This window comes from Salmo trutta, chromosome 1 (genome assembly GCF_901001165.1).
Source record: "Salmo trutta chromosome 1, fSalTru1.1, whole genome shotgun sequence".
NCBI lineage: Eukaryota > Metazoa > Chordata > Actinopteri > Salmoniformes > Salmonidae > Salmo > Salmo trutta.
The window spans coordinates 44,313,836-44,337,304 of record NC_042957.1 but is presented as its reverse complement, the minus strand read 5'-3'; the positions used below and the strand labels follow the sequence as shown (position 1 = coordinate 44,337,304).

Genomic DNA, 23,469 nt, shown 5'->3' with positions numbered 1-23,469 from the left:
ATTTCACCTTAAACAAAAATGTAGGCAAACGTTTCCGATAGCCACGTTTCGATCAGAAATATCCTAGGCCTAGACACAGACGTACAGGCCTGCTAAGCAACAGCCAATCCATCCCCACAGAATAATAAAATGGCAACGAAACCACAGCTCCTGAGGGAACAGTGCATGCCCAATTTAGTGTCCACGTTGATGTGGCACCTTCTACTCGTAAAAGTAAGACTGTGCTACAACTGCAAAGCATTCAATATTGACAACAAAATAACATCTGCCTGGAAAAAACACAAGTGGGGTAAGCAACATAATTTAAATCCCTTTTCTGTGCACAGCTCGTTTCTATTTAATTGCAACCGTGAAGAATCTACCGACAATGAGCTCGCTATCCGGGCCCTCCTCGCCAATAGACTTTTGGAGATGCCATGGCCTGTCGTCTGTCTAAGCCGGGATAGGGGAGGTTTTTTTTTACAAAACCTCCACCTTTTCTTGAAAGATCAAGTTTCCTGAGACTTCAAGGTGAAAAATGTGCCTACGACACCCCCTTTGTACTGATGGAAGGAGGAACTTTTTTTAATGAACATGAGCATGCTGGAGATTTCTGGTGTGGCCAGCACCTCCCCAAAAGTTTGGAATATAAAAGGCAGGGCAAAAAGTTTATGTAGGCAGTAGGGAGTTTTCTGCGGGGTCTGGATTGGAAATACAGAGAACCGGACCCTACTTGTATGATTGGAGTCTAACGGAAAATATAACTTCCCCCCTCGCCTCAAAGAGTCTACATGTCTAATATTTAGACATGTTCAGCTTTGTGGATATTCGGTTAGCGCTGTTGCTCAGCGCAACAGTGCTTTTGGCAAGAGGACAAGGCGAGGACGATCGTAAGTGTCTCTTTTTAGTCTATCCTTGCCTCTGGTATGGTATCTATTGTCTTAACGAAGTTGATATGGAAAGACTGGGCTGAAAGAGAAAGGTGGTTTTAATAGGAAAAAGGTTTGGTGATGACTGAGCTATTCAGATATATTAGGATACATTTCTATTCTTTATCTGTGGTAAATGTTTATTGACTGGTTAAATGTTTTTGTTGCTGTGGGATTCATAAGGATAGCCTACCTCTTGCAGCTTGAGCAGAGTGTATGCGCGTCATTGCTTGTGGGCCTTCTCACGCGTGACTGCGCGTGCCTTTGGAACGAGTTGGTACAGGTTCCAAGGCTTTCCCTTCCAGTTGTTATTTGATGCCCTGGAGGTACATTTTAACAGCTGGAAATATTTGAACGCATGTAAGGGATAGAGGGGAAGGCTACAAGGCATGCCAACTCTCTGCCCATTGGACTGAGTGGAATTGAACGGGCCTATATGGCTCAGTCTGGAAATAAAGTTATTCAGTTGGTTATGGAGCAATAATTCGTAGCCTGAGGCTAAAATGTCAGCCATGTAGAAAAGGAGCAGGGTCATTCCTGAACCATGGTAATCTTAAACCTCGAGTTTTTCTAAATGGAATGTATACAGTCATTCATCACAGGTAGGCTATATTTTTACGTTTGTGGAAAGAATACGGTGACCTAAATGTTGAAGGAGAGGACAAAGCATCATCATGCGCAACTTCCCTTGAATAGTTTCAAGCGCAGTTATTTGGCACAGGTAACTACTTACAAAAAGTGTATTCAAATAGAGATAAAGTATACGAACCTAAATGCATTACCTATAGACAAACTACATAATCCGTTTTAAGTTATTGGATGTATGGTGTCACCAAACACTTGAGTATAGGGTTTCTAGTTGCATCTGGGGCGTACAGATGTGCAAATTCGCTCTACGGCCCTGTAGCGCCACCATGTGGTTCTGACATGCAACTCCACCAACATTTCAATGTTTTCAATGCGCCCCCTACCACCCCCTTTCATTTTTTTAATAATTGAAAACACATTCAGACTTCGGAAACTTTCCACTGAGGTATAAACGCGGGTGGTTGCCAAACCGACAGTTTTCAGTTATTACAGCAGCGTTTGGAGGACAGCATTGACGACGTGGACCTTTTCCACTGACTGTTTCGCCCTCTACAGTCAAATTGTAGCAACTCCTGTGGACCAACATTGTTGGTTTGGACACAGGTAGTCGGGCCCACGGCTAAACGAAGATCACAAATTCGCCATCAATACAATATAATATTGGCTATTTAGGCCTAGTTAGAGCGCTAGCTGGGCTTACTTTGGGAATGCAATGTCTGGTTTGATATCCAACAATAAATAAACAAGCTCAAAACGAATTTTCAGAGGTAGTCAAGCCTGATGATTATACTACAAAGCCGAATCAATTAGTTAGCCATCTAACTTTAAAATAAACAACTACTTATTATTTTCTTAATGATGCAGAAAATCAATAAGTTATTTCAGATTTTTTAGGCAAGTTATCCGGGTAACTAATTGATCCTACTTTGTAGTATACCCCTCAGGGCTTACTATTTTGCGGGTTGGTATAATTTGTCGAACGTTATAACAGGAATCTGTTCCAAAAACGTCGTCATGTACAAGGATGCCAAAAGACAACGCATACGAAGTAGCATGATCAATTCACTTAGCTAACTAGCTGCCGAATAGGCATCAACTCACCATGTAGCTTATTCTTAATGTTTGTCCATAGGCTACCAGAGTGAGGACAGACATTTTTCGGAATAAACGTACTGAGTGAAAACGTTGTTTGTAGGCAACCTTGTTATTTACGAAGTTTTTGTAACATATTCCTGTTGGAACGTACCACAAATTATACCCACCCCTATTTTACATTTCAACAATATTTGTCAACATAAATGTAGGAAATAGGCCTTACTTTAATCGTTTGCCAGGCCTTCTGTCCTGTTGTTCATTCCAATCAAGGCATTACAAATACATTTGTCATTTAGCGCAGCGTTTCTTAACTCCAGGCCTAGAGTACCACCGACAGCACACATTTTTGTTGTTGCCGCTGACAAACTCACCTGAATTAACTTGATGAGGGCTTAATGATTAATGTTAGTTGACAAGTTGAATTAGGTGAGCTTGTCTGGGGCTACAACAAAAAGGTGTACTGTGGGGGTGATCAAGGACTGGAGTTAGGAAACCCTGATTTACCAGACACTCTTATCCAGAGGGACTTGGTGAGTACATACATTTTCGTATGCATCACCTGGTCAAAGCGTCATCACATGGGCATCCGTGCCTTCTAGGTCGACATTGGAGGCAAGCGATCTAAACTATTTAATCTCTGCATCTTTCTCAGGCACCGCCGGCAGCTGTACGTTGGACGGTCAATTCTACAACGACAGAGATGTCTGGAAACCCGAGCCATGCCAGATCTGCGTGTGCGATAGCGGCACCGTCATGTGCGACGAAGTTATCTGTGAGGACACATCCGACTGCCCCAATCCAGTGATCCCCCACGACGAATGCTGCCCCATCTGCCCCGACGACGGTACGCCGATTTCCTCCCGACGCAACGAGGTTTACGTTACAGGCGCAGGCACTCTCAGAATCCGTTTTGACACGTTTTTCGAGGCCCCAGAGGGACTGTTCGGCTTTTACTTTTAAGGGGTTGGACAGCATTTTATGGATGGCCAACGAGGAATTAACTTGGATTTACCTTTTATTCTAATCACACCAGTCATTTTTTCCCCTTTTCCTCCGAAATGGGATGGGATACTATTCAGTGCTTCAGGCACATATAATGCGCATGTCCAGTCTGGTGCCACTGCCACCTCCTAACTACCTTTGGCCTTCCTTTCAACTTTGACCTAGTCTCAAATTGGGCATTTGTGTACATTTTCATTAGGCCTAGTTCAGACATTGTAGGCCCCTATTAGTTCTAAATCTAATAACATAGTAGGCCTTATGTACAATTTAAATGCACCCTACAAATATTTGTATTTGTTTACTCTTCAGACTATTTCAGATATTTCACATTTTAATCTAATTGTTGTTTCTCTGTTGCTACCATAGGCTTCCAGGAGCCAAAGGTTGAGGTAAATATGATATTATGATCCTTATTGTTATTAACTATTAGATAAGGCTATTATAATTACATTTGCTATTATTGTTAACGTTTAAAGTGTACTTTACATGTATTTTTTATTGTTGATTCATTATAAACACATCATTGCAACAAAACTATTTTATCTTGCACTGCAAAACTAGTAAGGCCATATCACAATAAGAACCACATCTTAAATTACAACCATAACCTAATGCTACTATTTCCCCATCAAATAGGGACCCCAGGGTGATCGTGGAGCCAAGGGAGAGCCAGTACGTTTCACTTCCTTATTCCTATCATGCTTTGTATTCACTTCCTGGGGGCCAAAACCTAACAAACATGAGATTCATGCAAAACTTAAAGTCACAGTCTTTCACTAATCCTCCATTGATAGAGGTGTGTGGACGTTAAAGGTTTGCACCTGTATCCCAAGTTAGGATTCGGCCCCTATGTTCTGGTGTATTTTTGTACCTGTGTGCCTCTTGTCTCAGTTTTAAAGGACAGGCCTAGCGTCTTGCACATATCACTCATAATGACTGTTGTGCTAGCTCGTAATACTCATAGCAGAGTTTTGGCCTATAAGATATTAGCTATTAGTAGATTCTGTTTTTATGTTGGTAATGTCTGACATGAGGTTAGATTATAATCGATTGCAATGGATAAACATGTACATCCAGAGTCTTTGGAGTTTACTAGTGGAGCTAAATAGTCGACCACTATCTTCATTATTTAAATCTCAATTCATATTTTTCAATTGGTATAAATGTTTTACTTCATCCAAGCCCAACCTGTCTAGATACCCATTTGGTGACTAGTATTTTGAGATATGTGTGGATTTGTATTGGGCCAGCATATGCAGATATATTGTACATTTATTGAACTAGAAATACAATTTCTTATCTTGAATAGTTCTACTCCATTTCAAATTAATTTGAAGAATAATGTGGTTCTCACAATATCTGGGACAGTGACTGGTTGGCCCTAACCAAATACTTGAAGTGGGCACAGTGTAGTGTTACAATCTTTATGACTTAAGGTACTTGGGATTGTCTTGTAAGTGAGACCATGCGTGTAATTTTATCTCCGACCAATTGGATGGATGGACAGACTGGAAGATACTTATACAGTTGAATGAACAAATAGATAGATTGATGTATGGAAGGACAGGTAGATAACTCGACTAATGTAAAAGTAATCTGAAGGTATTACAGATATGACCCATCAATTTGCTTGTATTATACTAGGGGCCAATATGCCTTGAGTTCACCCCAACCCCAAGGCCTATGTTAGCTTTTCCCTTGTCACTCTTCACTGATGCCTTATCTCCCATAGATAATAACGAAGCCCTTTTCTATATTCAATGACTACTACCATGTCTCTGTGATAGTTCATCACTAACCAGCTTCTCTCTCTTGTCTCTACTGCAGGGACCTGCTGGTTTCCCCGGCAACGATGGTATTCCCGGCCAGCCCGGCCTTCCTGGACCCCCAGGCCCCCCTGGACCCCCTGGTCTTGGCGGAGTAAGTATCTCAGGCCAAGATGGACGTTTAGCCTACTTAGCACTGACCCAGAGTCAGCTTTGACCCAGGTCAAATGATTAAAAGGTTATGCGTTATACAGAGGAAACTGATCCTAGATCAGAGATTAGGGGCAGCTTATGTTGGGGGTTAGTAACTTAGATTTAAAGAAATGGGAGAAAGTGGCTAACTCTGACAGCTGGGTGAGGAACACACCAACACCCTCTTATGATGTCACATATCTTAACCTCACTGATCTCCTTATAGTCTGGACAGGCTCCAAATACAGTGTTTGCACAGTGAATACAACAGGAACAATTGTGCTAGTCTATTCAGAATGGAAATCTCCAAATCATAATGATAAACCACCCAAAAGAGTAGAGGCAAGAGCACGGGAGGTGTGATGCTAAGCTATTCTGGTTAGAGTGCAGTGCAGTCTGTATTTCAGCACCAGGGCAGGTGGACAGCGCCCAGCCAGGAGTGGACAGCTAGGAAACGCCAGAGAGGTAGTCACCCTGTAGATATGTAATGGATATGAACAGATCTGTCATTGATATGGACAGGCCTAGTGCCTTGCATTCTCCAGCTGTGTTAGGCCCATCCATATGCTGTATGTCGAGATCACTGTAATGTTCTCATGATTCCCAATACTGACTGACTGTAACACATCTTCTCTCTCTACCTTGTGTCTCCCTATAGAACTTCTCCCCTCAGATGTCTGGTGGTTTTGATGAGAAGAGCGGCGGTGGCATGTCAATGCCCGGCCCCATGGTACGGGCAAAAACTACACAGAGCCTGTTGGCCTAGTAGCATCACTCACTCGTGGTATCTGTTTTGTGTATAGACACTACCAAAAACTATGGCCATGAGAGACTTTTGCTCAGCAGAAGTCCTGCAAAATGGCCTCTGTGGTACTCCATATGTCACAACAAATACTATCCCATTAAAAAAATATCATATTTTTATCTCTTATGTACTTCCATAAACGACTAACACCATGCACTACATGTTTGAGATATCTGCATAACCTTTGACTCTTCCTACTTTGTCACTTCAATAATAGCATCAATTCCCCTGTTACCACTGTGTAGATGCCTTGAAAGGTTACTGATACCACTGTTCTAATATCACTCTTCATGGTGCGACTGTTGGGCGTTAGAATGTATACTTTGGGAGGACTTTAACCCTCGCCCACCCAACCTTTGGTTGATCCTTTGGTCCGTTGGCTCCTTCTATATTCTAATGGGAAGACTGATGTGATTGGTCAATCATTTTCTGATCGTTTCTCTTCCTTTTGATTGACAGGGCCCCATGGGTCCTCGTGGTCCCCCTGGACCTCCTGGCTCAAGTGTAAGTATCCCTTCCCTTTGTGTTCTAGCTGTTTAAGTGACATTTGTCATGTAGGGGAAGAGACCTCGGTTCAAAGGTCAAAAAGAGGTCAGTTTATGACTCTAGGTGAATTGCATGATGGGAGTTGAAGTCGCTCTCGAGTTGTTTAATTGTAGGTGTGTTTTTTTTAAGCGTATATGGCTGTATGTTAACTTAGTTTAATTTGATAGGTTCCTGACCACTTCTATTTAGTGTCTGTTTAGTTCTTGTCATTTTATTTCCATTTTAGTAAGCTGCTAGTCTGTCATTGGCTTTACTTAGTTGACTATTTCTATAGCTTTTCTTTCTCCTTTTTTTACATTCAGTTTCAGTCTTTGATAACTATAATGACTATAATGACTATAATAACTATAATGGGAATGTTTTACCCACAGGACTTATTGCCCATTGTCAACAAAACTAAACAATGTTTTTTTGTTTTTCTTTTGGATGAATGAACATCAAAGTCTGACATTATCGCTTTGTCTCCCCCTATAGGGACCTCAGGGTTTCACTGGCCCCCCTGGTGAGCCTGGTGAGGCTGGTTCTTCTGTGAGTATCTCGTTCCGGAATATTCCAGAAAATGATTCGTCAACATCACCTTAGTATCTGAATCCCTCAATATGGCTGAATTCTACGCCATATTCTGCAGGGCAATACAATGCCAAAAAGCAGAAAAATAGCTCAACATACAATAACTACACTTAAAAAACTACTTCCAAACAACCTCCAGACTACTAAACCACCCATTACCTGCTGCATAGTTCTTGCTCTATCCTGATGCTTGGAATGGAGTCAACTAAGGTCACAGGGTCACCAATGTATGTTAATGTGCCCCCCCCCACACACACACACACACACACACACACACACAACACAGACCCCCATCACCACCTTCCAATAGTATTTTGATTTAACTACCTATTAGGTAATCAAGTTTCTAGATTAATGACAAATTATCCTAGATTATTTCCATCACTGACAAATTTTAATGATATTTCTCATATCAAGATAACTCTCTCTCACACACACACATACACAGCCTTCTCACCCAGTGGTTTATCTCTTACAGGGTCCCATGGGCCCCCGTGGTCCTGCTGGTCCCCCTGGCAAGAACGGAGATGATGTAAGTCACCAAGATATCCATAATTAAAATCGACCATTTACCATCTATGTCCCAGGACAATTTCTGGGTAAGATATTCATAAAGGGGATGGATTTGGATCATCATTTATTCCTCACCTTGTCTCCTCCTCTCCATCCCACTCCTTCCTTCCTTCCTTCCTACCCTCCTCTACTCCCATCCAGGGTGAGTCTGGCAAGCCTGGTCGCCCCGGTGAGCGTGGAGCTTCCGGCCCACAGGTGAGTCGCAATGTCATTGTAATGTTGCTCCATCCATACACTCACTCTAGAACATTAGTCTCAAGAGCAATAGCACCTAATAGTCAGACACCATGAGACATCTCATCTACTTCAAGGAATATTAAGCCATCAACTGCACTGATAACATGTCCCGTTATCTTTTTTCTCTTTCTTTCTCTCTCTCCAGGGAGCTCGTGGATTCCCCGGAACCCCCGGCCTTCCCGGCATCAAGGGACACAGAGTGAGTCACCGCACCCCCAAACTGTCTTGGTAGAAGTTGCTCTCCAGAACAGATCCAGGATCCGCTAAACGTCCCTATGCCTAACCTTAATCATGAAGGGGATGCACGCTAAACTGATCTTGGACCAGTGTCTGGTGGCAACATCAGCCTATACTTCCCAAATAGCAGCAATACAATCTGCCCTGTTTTCCTCTCCTCTAATATTGTCCTCCATCTCTCTCTCTCTCTCTCTCCTCTATCTCTCTCTACTTCCTTCTCTAGGGATTCAGCGGTCTTGATGGAGCTAAGGGAGAGTCTGGCCCTGCCGGACCCAAGGTGAGACCCCTTCTCCTCCATCTCTCCTACTAATGTTGAAATCACACATAATTCCCCTCTCTCATCCCCCATTCACTGACCTGTCTGTTTGTCCTTCCTCAGGGAGAGGCTGGTGCATCCGGTGAGAACGGAGCCGCTGGAGCCATGGTGAGTCCCACCCTCCATTTTCTCAACAGTCCTACACAAGAAAATGAGTGTCGAGAGAAGATCACACTCATTTTTAGCATTCTGCAATACAGTAGTAATGTGAATGGCAGCCATGATTACTTACCGTGCCAATATCTGTCCCTCTCTTTTAGGGGCCCCGTGGTCTGCCTGGTGAGAGAGGCCGTGCTGGACCCAACGGAGCTGCTGTAAGTCAACCCCAAAACCACCCCCTGTAACCATAAACAAGGGGTGCACTATCACCATCACAACATAGTTGTGAGAGACCCTATTCCTGTAGCTCAAGGGTCATCACGTTTCCCAAGCGTTTTGCATATTTCAGATGTTTTACTGATCAGTCCAGGGCTAATTTGTTGGAAACAACCATTCTTACTCTCAATCTACAAAAGGCCTCACAACCTGATTTACTTGAATGCCCTATATTGTGGAACATAAGCCTTGTATACTGGCCTCAGTAGGAAGCCATCTTTCACATGTTCTTACAATTCAGTATGTCAGTTATTTAGTTTTACAGTGTCATGTTGGATTCTGACATTGAAGGGTCAGCCATTTTGTTTGTTTACAATTGATGTTTATAGTTCAGCCATATTGGACCCTGAAGGCTGATAGCTAGTTGCATCTGACCCTGTTGTGCCTCTTTCTCTCCTGCAGGGTGCTCGTGGTAACGATGGTGCTGCTGGTGCTGCTGGTCCTCCTGTAAGTATTAACGCCAGCTATCTATTCACACATAAACAGTACACAACCATCAACAGAAACATATTGGTACACAAGCACACTTATGCAGTATTCATCATTTAGACTGTAACTCATTCCTCTCTCTCTCTCTCTCTTGTTTTCTTGTATTCTAGGGCCCCACTGGCCCCGCTGGTGCCCCTGGTTTCCCCGGTGGCCCTGGAGCCAAGGTAAGATGTCAACTTGCACCTATCCGTGTTCACACACCTGTATACCTCCTACCTTCTTACTGTCTATCCTCCACCCTCTACCCTCACCTCTAGCTCTTTCCCAGGGGGCAGTATTTGGAGAGGTAGATGAGATAAAAACATACATTACATCCATTCTAGCACAAAAAAAGGCGGCTAACTACATCGGCCCCAAGTGACGAATCATCCTCTTTCTTTTATAGAACAACTGTTGGGTTGGTGCTTATCTAAAGGGTGACTATGAGAAGAAAGAACCCTCTGACTGCAGAACAGTCTTGCTGTAATGTCTTCATGGATCACTATAATGAGCTCGCGCTGCCAAGCTGTCCACTACAGGGGTCATGTGGGTTCAGAGGTCACATTGATTTATATGGGGTCATGATGTGGACATCATTTAATTGAATGGCAGCATAGTACAGTACTACCATAAGGAAGTACTAGGGAGTAGGGTAGTACAGTACTAGTACAGTAGTACTTCACTTGGTAGCAGTAGTACTACTAGAGTAGTACTTGTGTAGGGTAGTACTTAAGGTAGTACTAGTACAATATTAGTTCCAGGTTCTTGCCCTGACCTATCTTCACCCCAACAGGGAGAGGTTGGTGCCCAGGGAGCTCGTGGTGGCGAGGGACCCCAGGGATCCCGTGGAGAGGCTGGTAACCCCGGACCCGCTGGCGCTGCTGGCCCTGCTGTGAGTCTCAGCTTTAGAAACCTCTAGTGAAACACACCTCTGGTCTGTGTTGGAGACTTTAAGTTAAATTTGCTATCCTTGTGAGAGACGTTCCCCTCTAACCCGTTGGTTTGTATCTCTTGTAGGGAAACAACGGTGCTGATGGAAACCCCGGTACCAAGGGTGCCCCTGTGAGTATACACCTCACCCCACTCCTCACTGAACTAGCCATTTTAGTTTTCATTGGTTTGTCTTGGTATTTGTTAGTTCAACTTTGGAAATAACCAATATTGTTGTCACTGACTGGTCACTCAGTGATGATGAATCCAGGATGTATAATGATTGTCTCTCTGCTGCCTCCTCCAGGGTTCTTCTGGTATTGCTGGCGCTCCTGGCTTCCCTGGACCCCGTGGACCCCCCGGACCCCAGGGTGCTGGTGGAGCTCCCGGGCCCAAGGGTAACACTGTAAGTCCAGCTCTCTCTGACTTCCATCACTAGATATTGTACAAAAAATGTTAAATAAATATATGTTATCTTAATTTATGTTGATGTTATAACTTGGTCAGAATGCACAGACCATTGAGTGTGGATTCTGATAATGATGTTTGTTATTTCTTCAACCTAGGGTGAGGTTGGTGCTACTGGAGCCAAGGGAGAGGCTGGTGCTAAGGGAGAGTCTGTAAGTACACCTTTTTACTTCCTCTTTGGTCAAATACGATCCACCAAGTCACCCATAGCACGTACTCTGTACGCACATACTCAGTCAGCAGTCCGTATGTGTCTGAACTCTACCACTGTACTGAGCCACATCTCAGCACAATGCCTTGCCACCCTCCATTTCTCTGACCTTCATCTTGTTTCTCCATTACCCAGGGCCCCGCTGGAGTCCAGGGACCCGCCGGCCCTGCTGGTGAGGAAGGCAAGAGAGGAGGCCGTGGTGAGCCCGGTAGTGCTGGTGCCCGTGGAGCCCCCGGCGAGCGCGTAAGTACCCCGGATAGTCACAGTGTCCCCTCTTCATCATACTGTTCTCCTGTCCTTTACATGTAGGCGTTCCCCCCCTCCCCTTCTCTTTAGGAGAGAGAGAGGGGAGGAAAGTATGCTATAATAACGGAACTAGCCCTGCGTTAGAATCTGTTGACCAATATCTCCATTTCACTGTCCTCCTATCTCCTACTTTTAGAATAGCCCCCCCCTCACTAAACTGTGTTGTAGTCCTCCAAATCCACAATACTTTTGCTCCACTGTCTTCCAAAGAACCACCATTGCGTTACTGCCTCATACCCATCAAAATGATATAATTTGAACCATCCAATATAATGCTTTAAATCAACTATAGGAACTGGGTCAGTAGGAGAGTGCTATACAAGAACTTGGACATGTGTCTTTTTATACATTGCTTACTTCCTCACAGTACAGCTAGTATTGGCACATGCATACACAACGATGATATCTATACCACTACTCCATCACATAAATAATCACATTGACTTATGAATGCTTATCTCTTTTTGGAACCAATAGCTAGCTCATAACCTAATTTGGCCACCAGAGGGCTGTGATTGCTGAGCAGTAATGTTACTGAATGGTTGTGTTACGGTACTGAGGTAGCAGGAATGTTGTGGTACTGACGGAGTGACAGACAGTGTTGTGGTATTGACCTGTGTTGTGTTTGTCGCCCCCTACAGGGTGCCCCTGGTAGCCGTGGTTTCCCTGGTTCTGATGGAGCTGCTGGCCCCAAGGTGACTACACACACACACACACATATACCTGGAACATACACACATGTTCAAATGTATACACCACAGTGCACCTCCAAACGTTGCTACATGCTATGGCCACTAGCTAAGTACAGCAAACTCCTCTCTCCACCCTTCTCTTTCCATCTCGCTCTCTCTCTCCCTCCATAATAGGGTGGCCCTGGTGAGCGTGGTGGTGCCGGAGTTGCTGGAGCTAAGGGTAACACTGGTGAGCCTGGCCGCAACGGCGAGCCTGGTATGCCTGGATCCAAGGTGAGTTAGACAGGGGACCGGTCTCAGATCACAGGACATGTGTTATACTCTATCATTGTTGGATAATTATTCAACAACTAATAGATACTATAAAAATGAAACCCATATATTTATGTTAATATGGCATGTCAAGATGTGTATGCTGCCTATGTTATGTGCCTGACCTTTGCCCCCCCCCCCATCTCTAGGGTATGACTGGTAGCCCTGGCAGCCCTGGTCCCGATGGCAAGACTGGCCCCTCTGTAAGTTCCTCAGCTACAGATTCACCTGACCCTCACAACACCAATTCAACAACACTGAAAGACACTGATGCAGATGAAGACCTATGGCTACTTCACCCGATATCACTGTGGTCACTGACTCTCTACCCTCTCCTGTGACAGGGTGCCGGTGGTCAAGATGGTCGCCCCGGACCTCCCGGCCCCGTTGGAGCCAGAGGCCAGCCCGGAGTCATGGGATTCCCCGGACCTAAGGGAGCCGCAGTGAGTAACCCTTCTCTCTTGCGCTGCTCTGATTCGGGTACAATCATTTACGGGCCAATTCGAGAAATGAGCTCTGAAATTGAGAGGTAACACAATATATACAGTGGAGGCTGTTGAGGGGAGGAAGGCTTATAATAATGGGGTGGAATGGAGTCAATGGAATGGTATCAAACATATGTGGTTGATTCCATTCCATTGACTCCATTCCAGCCATTTACTATGAGCTGTTCTCACCTCAGCAGCCTTCACTACAATGTATGACATAGTTGTCCATAGCCTAAAACCTAGATTTCAGTATCCAGAATAGCTCTCTGATGGGAAATGAGCTAATGGGTATTTGTCTTCCCCTGTAGGGTGAGGGTGGCAAGCCTGGTGAGAGAGGAGTCATGGGACCCGTTGGTGCTGTTGGCGCTCCCGGCAAAGATGGTGATGTTGGTGCTCCTGGTGCTCCCGGTGCTGCCGTAAGTACACTTCCACCCTCCAGCATCCCACAATGCTTCACTCCCATTCTCCCCAAAGCTTTGAGGACAACATTCTTCAGCATTACCTGCACTGCATCACACTTGCACACAAACAAACACTATCACTAATACAAGCCAGCATGGAATCTCCTAGGAGACTGCAAAACCACTCAGATTGTTTTTCCTTACATGATATGGGGGTAACCCCATCCACTACCAAGGTGTAGCACCCACCATTATGCCGGTCACGCTGATTTTCCTAACCGACTCTTCTCCTTCTTCTCCTCCTCAGGGACCTTCTGGAGAACGAGGCGAGCAGGGAGCCGGTGGCCCCCCTGGATTCCAGGTACAGCACTGAACTATGGGAAATGATCAGCATCTGAACGATCGCAGACCTCCTCCTACTTCAGGACCTCTGACCCTTGCCTCACCTGTCTCTTACTTGTCTCTTTGTATAACAGGGACTTCCAGGACCCCAAGGTGCTATTGGTGAGACTGGAAAGCCCGGAGAGCAGGTAAGAATACTACAGGACTACAGCATCTTTGGTGTTGCCACTCACTGCCCCATGCCTTGTCCTTGCTACTCATCACTACATGACACTTGACTTCCTGTCAAGATTTGGGACTTGACACAGCTAAACATTGAGCATCACAAATGCAGATCTCAAATCTCTAGTCGTAATCTCTAATATCTTCTCTCTCTCTCTAGGGTCTTCCCGGTGAGGGTGGTGCCCCTGGTTCCGCTGGATCCAGAGTGAGTATCCCAGAATAATAATGACATCACTTCCTGGGTGATGGACTGCTACAGCGACACTGTGGCCTAGCGACTTAGCTAGGTGTAGCAAGACAACGGCTAACAGCTGAAGCAGCAACAGACTAGCACCCAGCTGACCCAAGCTAAAGACATTAGCATTGGCATCGATAACATCCTTCACCTTATATACACGTGATGCTCCAGAACCAAAGCTGATGCCCTCTCTTCTCTCCGTACCCCAGGGTGACAGAGGTTTCCCCGGTGAGCGTGGTGCCCCTGGCCCATCTGGACCCGCTGGTGCCCGTGGCTCTCCAGGCTCTGCTGGTAACGATGGTGCTAAGGGAGAGGCTGGTGCCGCAGGTGCCCCCGGTGGCCAGGGACCCCCTGGCCTGCAGGGAATGCCCGGAGAGCGTGGTGCTGGTGGTCTGCCAGGTCTGAAGGGAGACAGAGTGAGTACCGGTGCCACCCTTCACTTATCATCCTCCATGCCTAAATGCATGTTCATCAGTGGGCCTTGACTTCATACTTCTGTGGCACTCAGTGGCATACCCTCCATTCATCCAAACTTCCACTTGCATTACAGTGGACTTGACTGAGTCCAAAAAAGCTCTCATCCGTCTCTGTATCTGCATAACCCACAACTTCCTAATAACCCACAACAGTACTGATTCAGCTACTCTTGTGTCGACAGGGTGACCAAGGAGTCAAGGGTGCTGATGGCGCCGGTGGTAAGGATGGCATCCGTGGTATGACTGGCCCCATCGGACCCAACGGCCCTGCTGGCTCTCCTGGTGACAAGGGAGAGACTGGCGCTCCTGGACCTGGTGGCCCTACTGGTGCCCGTGGTGCACCTGTGAGTACCTCAGTCCCACCCGGGTTACCACCTCACCACAGACATGACACAAAGACCTTAAAACATAGCTCCCCATGCATCCACACCACAGGCATCTCTCTATGGGAGTTAGTCTTGAAGCTTCAAATAGAGACCACGTCGCCACAATGCACGAAGAAAAGCTAAAATGGGGCCGGAACGTACTGTGCACCAAAGCAAGCAATAAAGAATGAAACTTAAGTAGAAATGAAGGTGTATAGAAGAAAGAACTGACCCACACTCATATGACGCTAGTCCCCGACCTTTAACACACTCCTAACCTGACTAACCCTAACCTTCTCCTCTCCCAGGGTGAGCGTGGTGAGTCTGGTGCCCCTGGACCCGCTGGATTCGCTGGGCCTCCTGTAAGTACACACACCTCTTTACCTGTCCTCAATTCACACAGAAATCAGTTGCCAATTTAAAATGGACATCAGTTGTCAATCAAGATGATGACTCGTAACATCTTGCACACTATGACGATTCTAAGTTGATTTCATTGACATTAAATGAGACGGGCTTATCTTTACCATAGCATCCAGTCTAGATGAACCTCCACACTAATCTGCTCTACATTCACTCAATCACTTCTTCTCTCTTCTTCTTCTCTCTTCTCCTTCAGGGTGGTGATGGTCAGCCTGGTGCTAAGGGAGAGGCTGGAGATAACGGTGCCAAGGGTGACGGTGGTCCCCAGGGACCCGCTGGACCTACTGGAGCCCCTGGACCTCAGGTATAACACGTGGGACTGACCACTGGGTACCCACCCTGGACCATCTTAAATGGTCCTCTGTAGCTCAATTGGTAGAGCATGGCAGTTGCAACACCAGGCTAGTGGGTTTGATTCCCGGGACGACCCATATGTAAAATGTATGCACGCGTGACTAAGTCGCTTTAGATTAAAGCATCTGCTAAATGGCATATACTGTCATATTATTATACAGTTCTTTAGTGATATGCAGTAAAGTCATTACACAAATGAATGGCACTAGCATAGCCCTACAATGGTAATATCAGCGACTTCAGCTGTAGTGTTATATTGGTCTACCCGGTAAGACCACAGTATTACAGAGATGTTTGTATTGCTCTTGCTTACTGACTGAAGCACTGCTGTATCCACACAGGGTCCCGCTGGAAACACCGGAGCTAAGGGCGCCCGTGGTGCTGCTGGTCCCCCTGTAAGTAGCTTTGTACCTTATCCTCCCAACATCTCTCATCTGTCTGACTGTAAAAGATAGCGTTTGTAAAGTAGTATCATGCTTCCCAATCTGATACACTAGGTTGACCAGTGCCTCTCTTTCTCTCCGTAGGGTGCCACTGGTTTCCCTGGTGCTGCTGGTAGAGTTGGACCTCCCGGCCCATCTGTAAGTACTTCTTTCTCTACCACCATTCCATTCACACTGAACCATGCCCTTCCTCCATCAGTATACCAGTCAATACCCTGGCTGTGGCCATAGGTTCCAGATTTAACCATAGGCTAACACTAAGCAAGCAAACGGCTCGATAATAGCTTAAAACAGCAATCCCACAATACAACAGCACAACTATCAATACAACATGTTATTGTGCAACCAACCCAAGACATAACGGCATTGCCTGATGCCCAAACAAGCATCTAGCTAGGCATTAGCTTAGCATTTAGCCAATCACAATACTGTCATTGATAACAGCCATTGATACTGGTGTATTCGGTCAACTTCAGCCTCGTCTCATACTCAACCATCCTCTCCTCTTTCTTTCAGGGCAACAACGGACCCCCCGGACCCCCAGGCCCTGGTGGAAAGGAAGGACAAAAGGGTAACCGTGGTGAGACTGGCCCCTCCGGTCGTCCTGGTGAGCTTGGCGCTGCCGGACCCCCTGGTGCCCAGGGAGAGAAGGGACAGCCTGGTGGAGATGGTCCCAATGTAAGTACCCCTTTTTTTTGGGCCGTCACCCTAACAAAGTAACACTCTGACCCCTACACTGACAAGCCAGAACAATACGAATACTCCTTCTGGAGTGCACCTGTAACACACGCTGCTGGAGTTTAGATCTGACGCTTTTAGAAAAGGGACACCTCAATGACCTATTCTCTTTCTCTCCTACAGGGACCCGCTGGAACTCCCGGACCTCAGGGTATTGGAGGACAGCGTGGTATTGTTGGTCTGCCCGGACAGAGAGGCGAGCGCGGTTTCCCCGGCCTCGCCGGGCAACTGGTCAGTGCTGTAGAGAGCTAGTTATAGAACTTCACGTTAAATGCCGTTAGGGTTTTGCAGAGAAGACCCAGTTCATGGTGGATATCCCTAGTTTTTCAATAAGGCAGTGATTGGATAGTCTACAAGCCTGCCGCAATGATGCTAAATGCCCTCTGTGCTATCTCTGCCAAGATGGCAGCCGACAAGTGCGACGCTCTTGCAGTAGCTTATTCATACAGTTGAGTCGCCATTGCTCTACTTCAGTAGTGGTTACTCTCGTGTTGTGGTTGAGGTCTAACCCTGTTCTTCGTTTCCTGCTTTAGGGAGAGCCTGGCAAGCAGGGACCTGGCGGCCCCTCTGGTGAGCGTGGACCCCCCGGACCCATGGGACCCCCTGGACTGGCTGGAGCACCTGGTGAGTCTGGTCGCGAGGGAACTCCTGGTAACGAGGGATCTTCTGGTCGCGATGGTGCTGCTGGACCCAAGGTGAGAGCTATGCTCATACACATGTCCTCAAGACAGATTCAACCCTTCACTTTGGGAACCAGCCTGTTGGTATACTGTAGACAATCTACACTGGGCACCATTACACGACTACTTGCATGGCTGAAATAGGCATCACATACTGTAATGAATTGGATCATGTCCAGGAGTTTGATCTTCTCTTGACCCGTCTCTGTTCCTGTCTGTCCTGCCTATAGGGAGAGCGTGGTGAGTCTGGTGCTGCTGGTGCTTCTGGTGCCCCCGGACCCCCTGGTGCCCCTGGACCCGTCGGCCCTGCTGGAAAGTCTGGTGACCGTGGAGAGTCTGTAAGTGTCCAGATCCTCCACCATTACTCCCTTAGACTGACGAGGAATACATAACTGGGCGGCAATTCAGACTTAATAATGTTCAGAGACCTTAGTGTATGTTAAACTGTTGTAGCCTCAAAATGGCCGCCTGTTGCAAACTAGTTACGGCTGTATAAGGGGTTGATGGACATGCCAGTTGGGATTATCAATTGAATTGATTTTCATAATCTCTTTCTCTCTCTTCTTCAGGGTCCTGCTGGCCCCGCTGGTATTGCTGGCCCTGCTGGTCCCCGTGGCCCATCTGTACGTGTATACTCCATCACAGATTCATAAAACCATCACGATGAATACTATATCTGCTCTTCCACTCTGAGTCTGAGGAAAGGGTATACTGAACACACCTGTCCTTTTCTCACCCAGGGACCCGCTGGAGCTCGTGGAGACAAGGGAGAGGCTGGCGAGGCTGGAGAGAGAGGCATGAAGGGACATAGAGGATTCACTGGCATGCAGGGACCCTCTGGCCCCGCCGTGAGTACCCCTACTGATTACAAATCGACAATAATAACGACACACAAGTGACTCCAGCAGAAACAAGGGAAATGGCTACCCTTTATCCACATGCAGTACACCATAAATGGCTAGATTCGGACATGCCCGCAAAAGGCACAAGGAAGAGATATTTCTGCATGAAGCCGAGATATCACAAAACCTAGCAAGTGGGGGGAAAAAAATCTACCTTCTCCCTGTAATATTGTTGTTTGATATAACAGGCACCTACATCTATTGTTTCTGCCCATAGGGACCATCTGGAGAGTCAGGACCTGCTGGAGCCTCTGGCCCCGCTGGACCTAGAGTGAGTATGATCCACATTATGACAACGGTCACACAACTATCAGCACAGCAACGTTCTGACTGTGGATCACTTCTCTGGTGACAATATGATGTGGATAGTCTACACTGTCGTATTAAGCTATGGCTCTCCCTACACTAGGGACCTTCTGGATCTGCTGGTGCCGCCGGTAAAGATGGTATGAGCGGTCTGCCCGGCCCCATTGGACCTCCCGGACCCCGTGGTCGCTCTGGAGAGATGGGACCCTCTGTAAGTCACATCAACCACTTCAAAATCAATATATTTTGCTCCTTGTACTCCTCTTATTCTTCTTTACATCCTATCTTGGTTGGCCTTTGCTTCCTCCACATATAGGGACCCCCTGGCCCTCCCGGTCCCCCTGGCCCCCCCGGACCTCCCGGCGGTGGATTCGACATGGGCTTCATTGCTCAGCCCGCTCAGGAGAAGGCCCCCGATCCCTTCCGTCACTTCCGCGCCGACGACGCCAACGTGATGCGCGACCGCGACCTGGAGGTAGACACCACTCTCAAGAGCCTGAGCCAGCAGATTGAGAACATCCGCTCTCCCGAGGGCACCAAGAAGAACCCCGCCCGCACCTGCAGAGACCTGAAGATGTGCCACCCCGACTGGAAGAGCGGTGAGTTGGAGAGTCTTAGACCCATTCTTGACTACAGTTGCTCGCTCCTCGTTAGTCAAGAAATTGCTTGGCTTTGAGGAAAGCATGGAGCTGTGTTGGTTCTGTCAAGCTTTAGCATAGGGTGTAAAGACGTCTTCAGTAGACACATGCTCTTTTAGTTTCTGGTGAGTCTTGCTGTCAGTGTAGTCTCTTAACAACAACAACAATCACATTGGATGTTCTTGACGGATCCACTCTCCTCTCCATGCAGGCGAGTACTGGATCGACCCTGACCAGGGCTGCACCCAGGATGCCATCAAGGTTTACTGCAACATGGAGACCGGCGAGACCTGCGTCTACCCCACTGAGGCCGAAATCCCCAAGAAGAGCTGGTACACCAGCAAGAACATCAAGGAGAAGAAGCACGTCTGGTTCGGCGAGGCAATGACCGATGGCTTCCAGGTGAGAACCTCGGAGCGACAAACTAGGCTGTTGAGAAAAGAGGACCATAATCGCACCATTCTCTGGGATGATGAGTCCTTGATGCTAACTCCAAACCATGCTAACTCCATCTCTTTCTCCTCTCCCCTACAGTTTGAGTATGGCAGTGAGGGTTCCAGCGCTCAGGATGTTAACATCCAGCTGACCTTCCTGCGCCTTATGGCCACTGAGGCCAGCCAGAACATCACATACCACTGCAAGAACAGCATCGCCTACATGGACCAGCAGTCCGGCAACCTCAAGAAGTCCCTGCTGCTCCAGGGCTCCAACGAGATCGAGATCAGAGCCGAGGGCAACAGCCGCTTCACATACAGCGTCACCGAGGACGGCTGCACGGTGAGTCCTCCTTCCTCCTGTTACATACTCTCTGCTGTATCTTAGCCTGGGTCCGCTCAGGAACTGTTCTAGAAAGAATCCTTCCTCTCAGGAATGGTTCAAGAGAGAATTCTCTCCTCTTGAAGAGGTAGTTGATGTAAGACTGTGGGTATGAGCAGCAGTAATCTTGTTAAGGTGAAATTGCAAAGGGCTTTTGGGATTATGGTGTTAGTATAAGACAAGGGTCACTAGTTGGAAGCGGATGAGGGTTTAATGTGAGGGTCTTTGTGATAGTATCTGAGATGTTATTCTTCATAACTCTGTATTTCCAGGAGCCATCTTTTGAAAGGGTAAAGGGGGAGGGCAAGGAATGATTTAAATTGATTAGGAAATGCAACTATGGATTCTGATTGTGCCGTTTTCATCTCATTTCTCATCACAGTCGCACACTGGTGCATGGGGCAAGACAGTCATCGACTACAAGACAACGAAAACATCCCGTCTGCCTATTATTGACATCGCTCCTATGGACGTTGGTGCACCCAATCAGGAATTTGGCATTGAAGTTGGCCCAGTCTGCTTCTTGTAAAAAAGAAATCTGGACTTGAAATTGTTTGTATGTTTTTTTTCTAGCAGTCATCCCTCTCAACCTTTTTCTATGCATTTAAAAAAAACTCGAGTTTCATTTGGCCATTCAAATGGTCCACTTGCTTAAAACTGCACTTCTGAAGACAGTGATTGTGTGTCATCAAGCTTTTTTGGGACCACTATTACCATCACCATCAACACCGAGGATACTTTAGAAGACTCAATGGTTTTACTGGCAAAAAGAAAATAATATATACTTGTAAAGTGTAAAATCCCCCCTGGAGTTTGACAGAAAAAACATCCCAGATACAGGTGACTTTTTTTTACCACTGCGGAAGGACAATGAAAAATTAAATGCTTTGTACCACTTTCAGGTGATGTCAAATAAATCTTAAAAATGACAGTGAAGTGTCTTGTTGTTGTACTCACCCGGGGAAGCAGTTGTTGTTCCTTCTGAAGTCACACAAAAGCAGCATTAAAGGCATGGGTTCAATTTATTTTTTAATCTTATGGCTACCTCAAAAAGGAAATCCACGTTACCCAGTGTTAGTGAACCCCAGGTTAGATTTTACACGGCAGAAGTATGTTTGAAAGTAACAGCTGCAAAAGGTGCTATTCTTCATGAGGTCCTGACAATAGAGGGTGATCAAAATTGTGCTATTATGTTGTCATTCTTGCTTGCAGGACTTTAGGTGCTAAATTAGCAGATTATCTTGATGTCAGTCATAACAGATGTGTTCAAGTGTTGGCTAAAAGCTCTGCAACAGAGGTATAGCAAGAGGTATACTGTAGTTAAGATGCACACGGTCCTGTCTAGTGTAGAATGAGCAGGTGGATTTGTTGTCTGTTTTGTTTTAAACATCTTTTGACACTTTTTGGTTGTTGTTTGTTTCGTTTTGAAATCCCCCCCCCCCCGCCTTTTGTTGTCCAATTGCTTCTAGCAGTACCCTTTTCTCTCCCCCCCCCCCCCCCCCCCCCCATTGTTTTAGTTTTTTTGTTTTGTTATTTTATGGGAAGGGTTTTGGAAAAAATTGAACACAGAAAAAAATGAAATATCATCAAATTATGAGAGAAGCAGACACATCGTTGGGGGATTAAAACAAGAGGATCTGTACCTATTTTGTATATGTATAAAAATTTGAGATGTTTTTAATTATTTTGGATGCTGAAATAAAGCATGTTAAGTGGTCTACCTTATGTTTGTCAGACATGATCTTGACTATTCTCTGACTGCCCAATGGACTTGAATGAGGCACAGCTTGCACCTGTTAGTTGTTTTGACTGAAAGGAAGATTAAAGAAAATCTCAAATGTTTGCCTCTGAAAATTCTATGCTTCGCAGAATTAGGTACCATTTCAGTTGGAACCATGTCCATGTCAACGATTAGGCTAAAGTAAAAACACATGGTGGCCTTTGTTAGTATTAAAGACAGTTCAATAGTACAAACACAGCACAGAAGCTGGAATACTTCAATACTCTACCTTTACAACATAAGATAAATGGTTTAATCCTTTTTCTGACTTAAAACCGCTCAGGGCAAAATCCAGTTTGAAAATGCATATCCAAGACATTTGGCTTTCCCACGCTGTTCATGTCTTTTCGACAGGGTTGATTTGAAATAGATATTCCATTCTGTCCTACCAGTGATGACCATAACCGTCCACATTGGCGCGCCCATGGAGACAGCAGCGGTGCCCGACACCTGTATGCAACAAAATCTATCGTGCCCACAGTTTGCGCATTGATGTTTACGCATCGATCGGCAAAAGCAAAACCACTCCACAATTGAAATCCAATTTGTTTCAAGCATAGTTAATCCGAAATAGAAAAATAAATACAAAAGGATAATCATCCGTAAGACATTCTTTCTGATAGGCATTCAGTTGTGGAGACCCAGCACCGTAGTCTAACCGTCTCTGCCTTTCAGTGGCACACAATTCAGGTGGGCTCTACTCTACCAGTTAGCCCCGAGTTGGCTTTACAAAGGGCCCGTTTGTCCACCCTGTTGTGTCAGCAGGCAGCAGCATAGTAGGCGGCTACCCCCAAATTCCGGAGAGGGCTGGCTATAGGGGTTTGAATTCGTCTGTAAATTCCAACTTTTGGCCTCACATTTCTCGGATATGCAACATCAATATTAAGCATAATATTTGGCTAAATATTCTAGGCTACAAAATACTTTTAGTATGTTTAGGCTAGTCTGTTGTTTTGGTTTTCCTGCTTGTGTGCAATTCTGGAGATGGGGTGGTGGCCTTGGGTAGGGGTAAATGGAGATTTTGAAAGAGGGGGTGAAGAATCATGAAGGAATATTCTGAAATTTGATAATTCATTCCGCAAATGAACGTACTTGTAATTTCCCTCTAATAGGATCTTTATAACAATGTTATAATCATTGTTCAAATAAAAACAAGTAGGTTATTTTCTAAATCTTATTTTTCCTAACCCCTAACCTTAACCCCTAAACCTAACCCTAACTCTAACACCTAACCCTAATTGTAACCCTAAACCTAACCCC

The 23,469-nt window shown here is 45.9% G+C and overlaps 1 protein-coding gene across 1 annotated transcript; it reads left to right on the top strand.

The window, feature by feature from the left end:
- Nucleotides 1-636: 636 nt before the first annotated feature.
- col1a1a (collagen, type I, alpha 1a) lies at nucleotides 637-22,270 on the top strand. The gene is made up of 47 exons (XM_029757698.1): nucleotides 637-869; nucleotides 3,244-3,435; nucleotides 3,960-3,982; nucleotides 4,230-4,265; nucleotides 5,421-5,513; nucleotides 6,210-6,281; nucleotides 6,816-6,860; nucleotides 7,377-7,430; nucleotides 7,951-8,004; nucleotides 8,187-8,240; nucleotides 8,428-8,481; nucleotides 8,743-8,796; nucleotides 8,899-8,943; nucleotides 9,096-9,149; nucleotides 9,613-9,657; nucleotides 9,810-9,863; nucleotides 10,472-10,570; nucleotides 10,696-10,740; nucleotides 10,916-11,014; nucleotides 11,175-11,228; nucleotides 11,423-11,530; nucleotides 12,235-12,288; nucleotides 12,460-12,558; nucleotides 12,747-12,800; nucleotides 12,942-13,040; nucleotides 13,394-13,501; nucleotides 13,794-13,847; nucleotides 13,963-14,016; nucleotides 14,211-14,255; nucleotides 14,498-14,704; nucleotides 14,947-15,108; nucleotides 15,438-15,491; nucleotides 15,749-15,856; nucleotides 16,248-16,301; nucleotides 16,434-16,487; nucleotides 16,866-17,027; nucleotides 17,211-17,318; nucleotides 17,621-17,782; nucleotides 17,998-18,105; nucleotides 18,337-18,390; nucleotides 18,508-18,615; nucleotides 18,887-18,940; nucleotides 19,079-19,186; nucleotides 19,292-19,574; nucleotides 19,825-20,015; nucleotides 20,148-20,390; nucleotides 20,812-22,270. The coding sequence occupies exons 1-47, from the start codon at nucleotides 788-790 to the stop codon at nucleotides 20,956-20,958; spliced, it is 4,350 nt and encodes a 1,449-aa protein (XP_029613558.1). The 5' UTR covers nucleotides 637-787; the 3' UTR covers nucleotides 20,959-22,270.
- Nucleotides 22,271-23,469: the final 1,199 nt, after the last annotated feature.

What these genes read in the sequence shown, in the direction of transcription:
- col1a1a (XM_029757698.1), top strand. Translation starts at nt 788, where the DNA reads ATGTTCAGCTTTGTGGATATTCGGTTAGCGCTGTTGCTCAGCGCAACA. An exon ending in CTGGCCCTGCCGGACCCAAG is followed by an intron (nt 8,797 to 8,898) that starts GTGAGACCCCTT and finishes GTCCTTCCTCAG; the next exon opens with GGAGAGGCTGGTGCATCCGG. An exon ending in CCACCCCGACTGGAAGAGCG is followed by an intron (nt 19,575 to 19,824) that starts GTGAGTTGGAGA and finishes CTCTCCATGCAG; the next exon opens with GCGAGTACTGGATCGACCCT.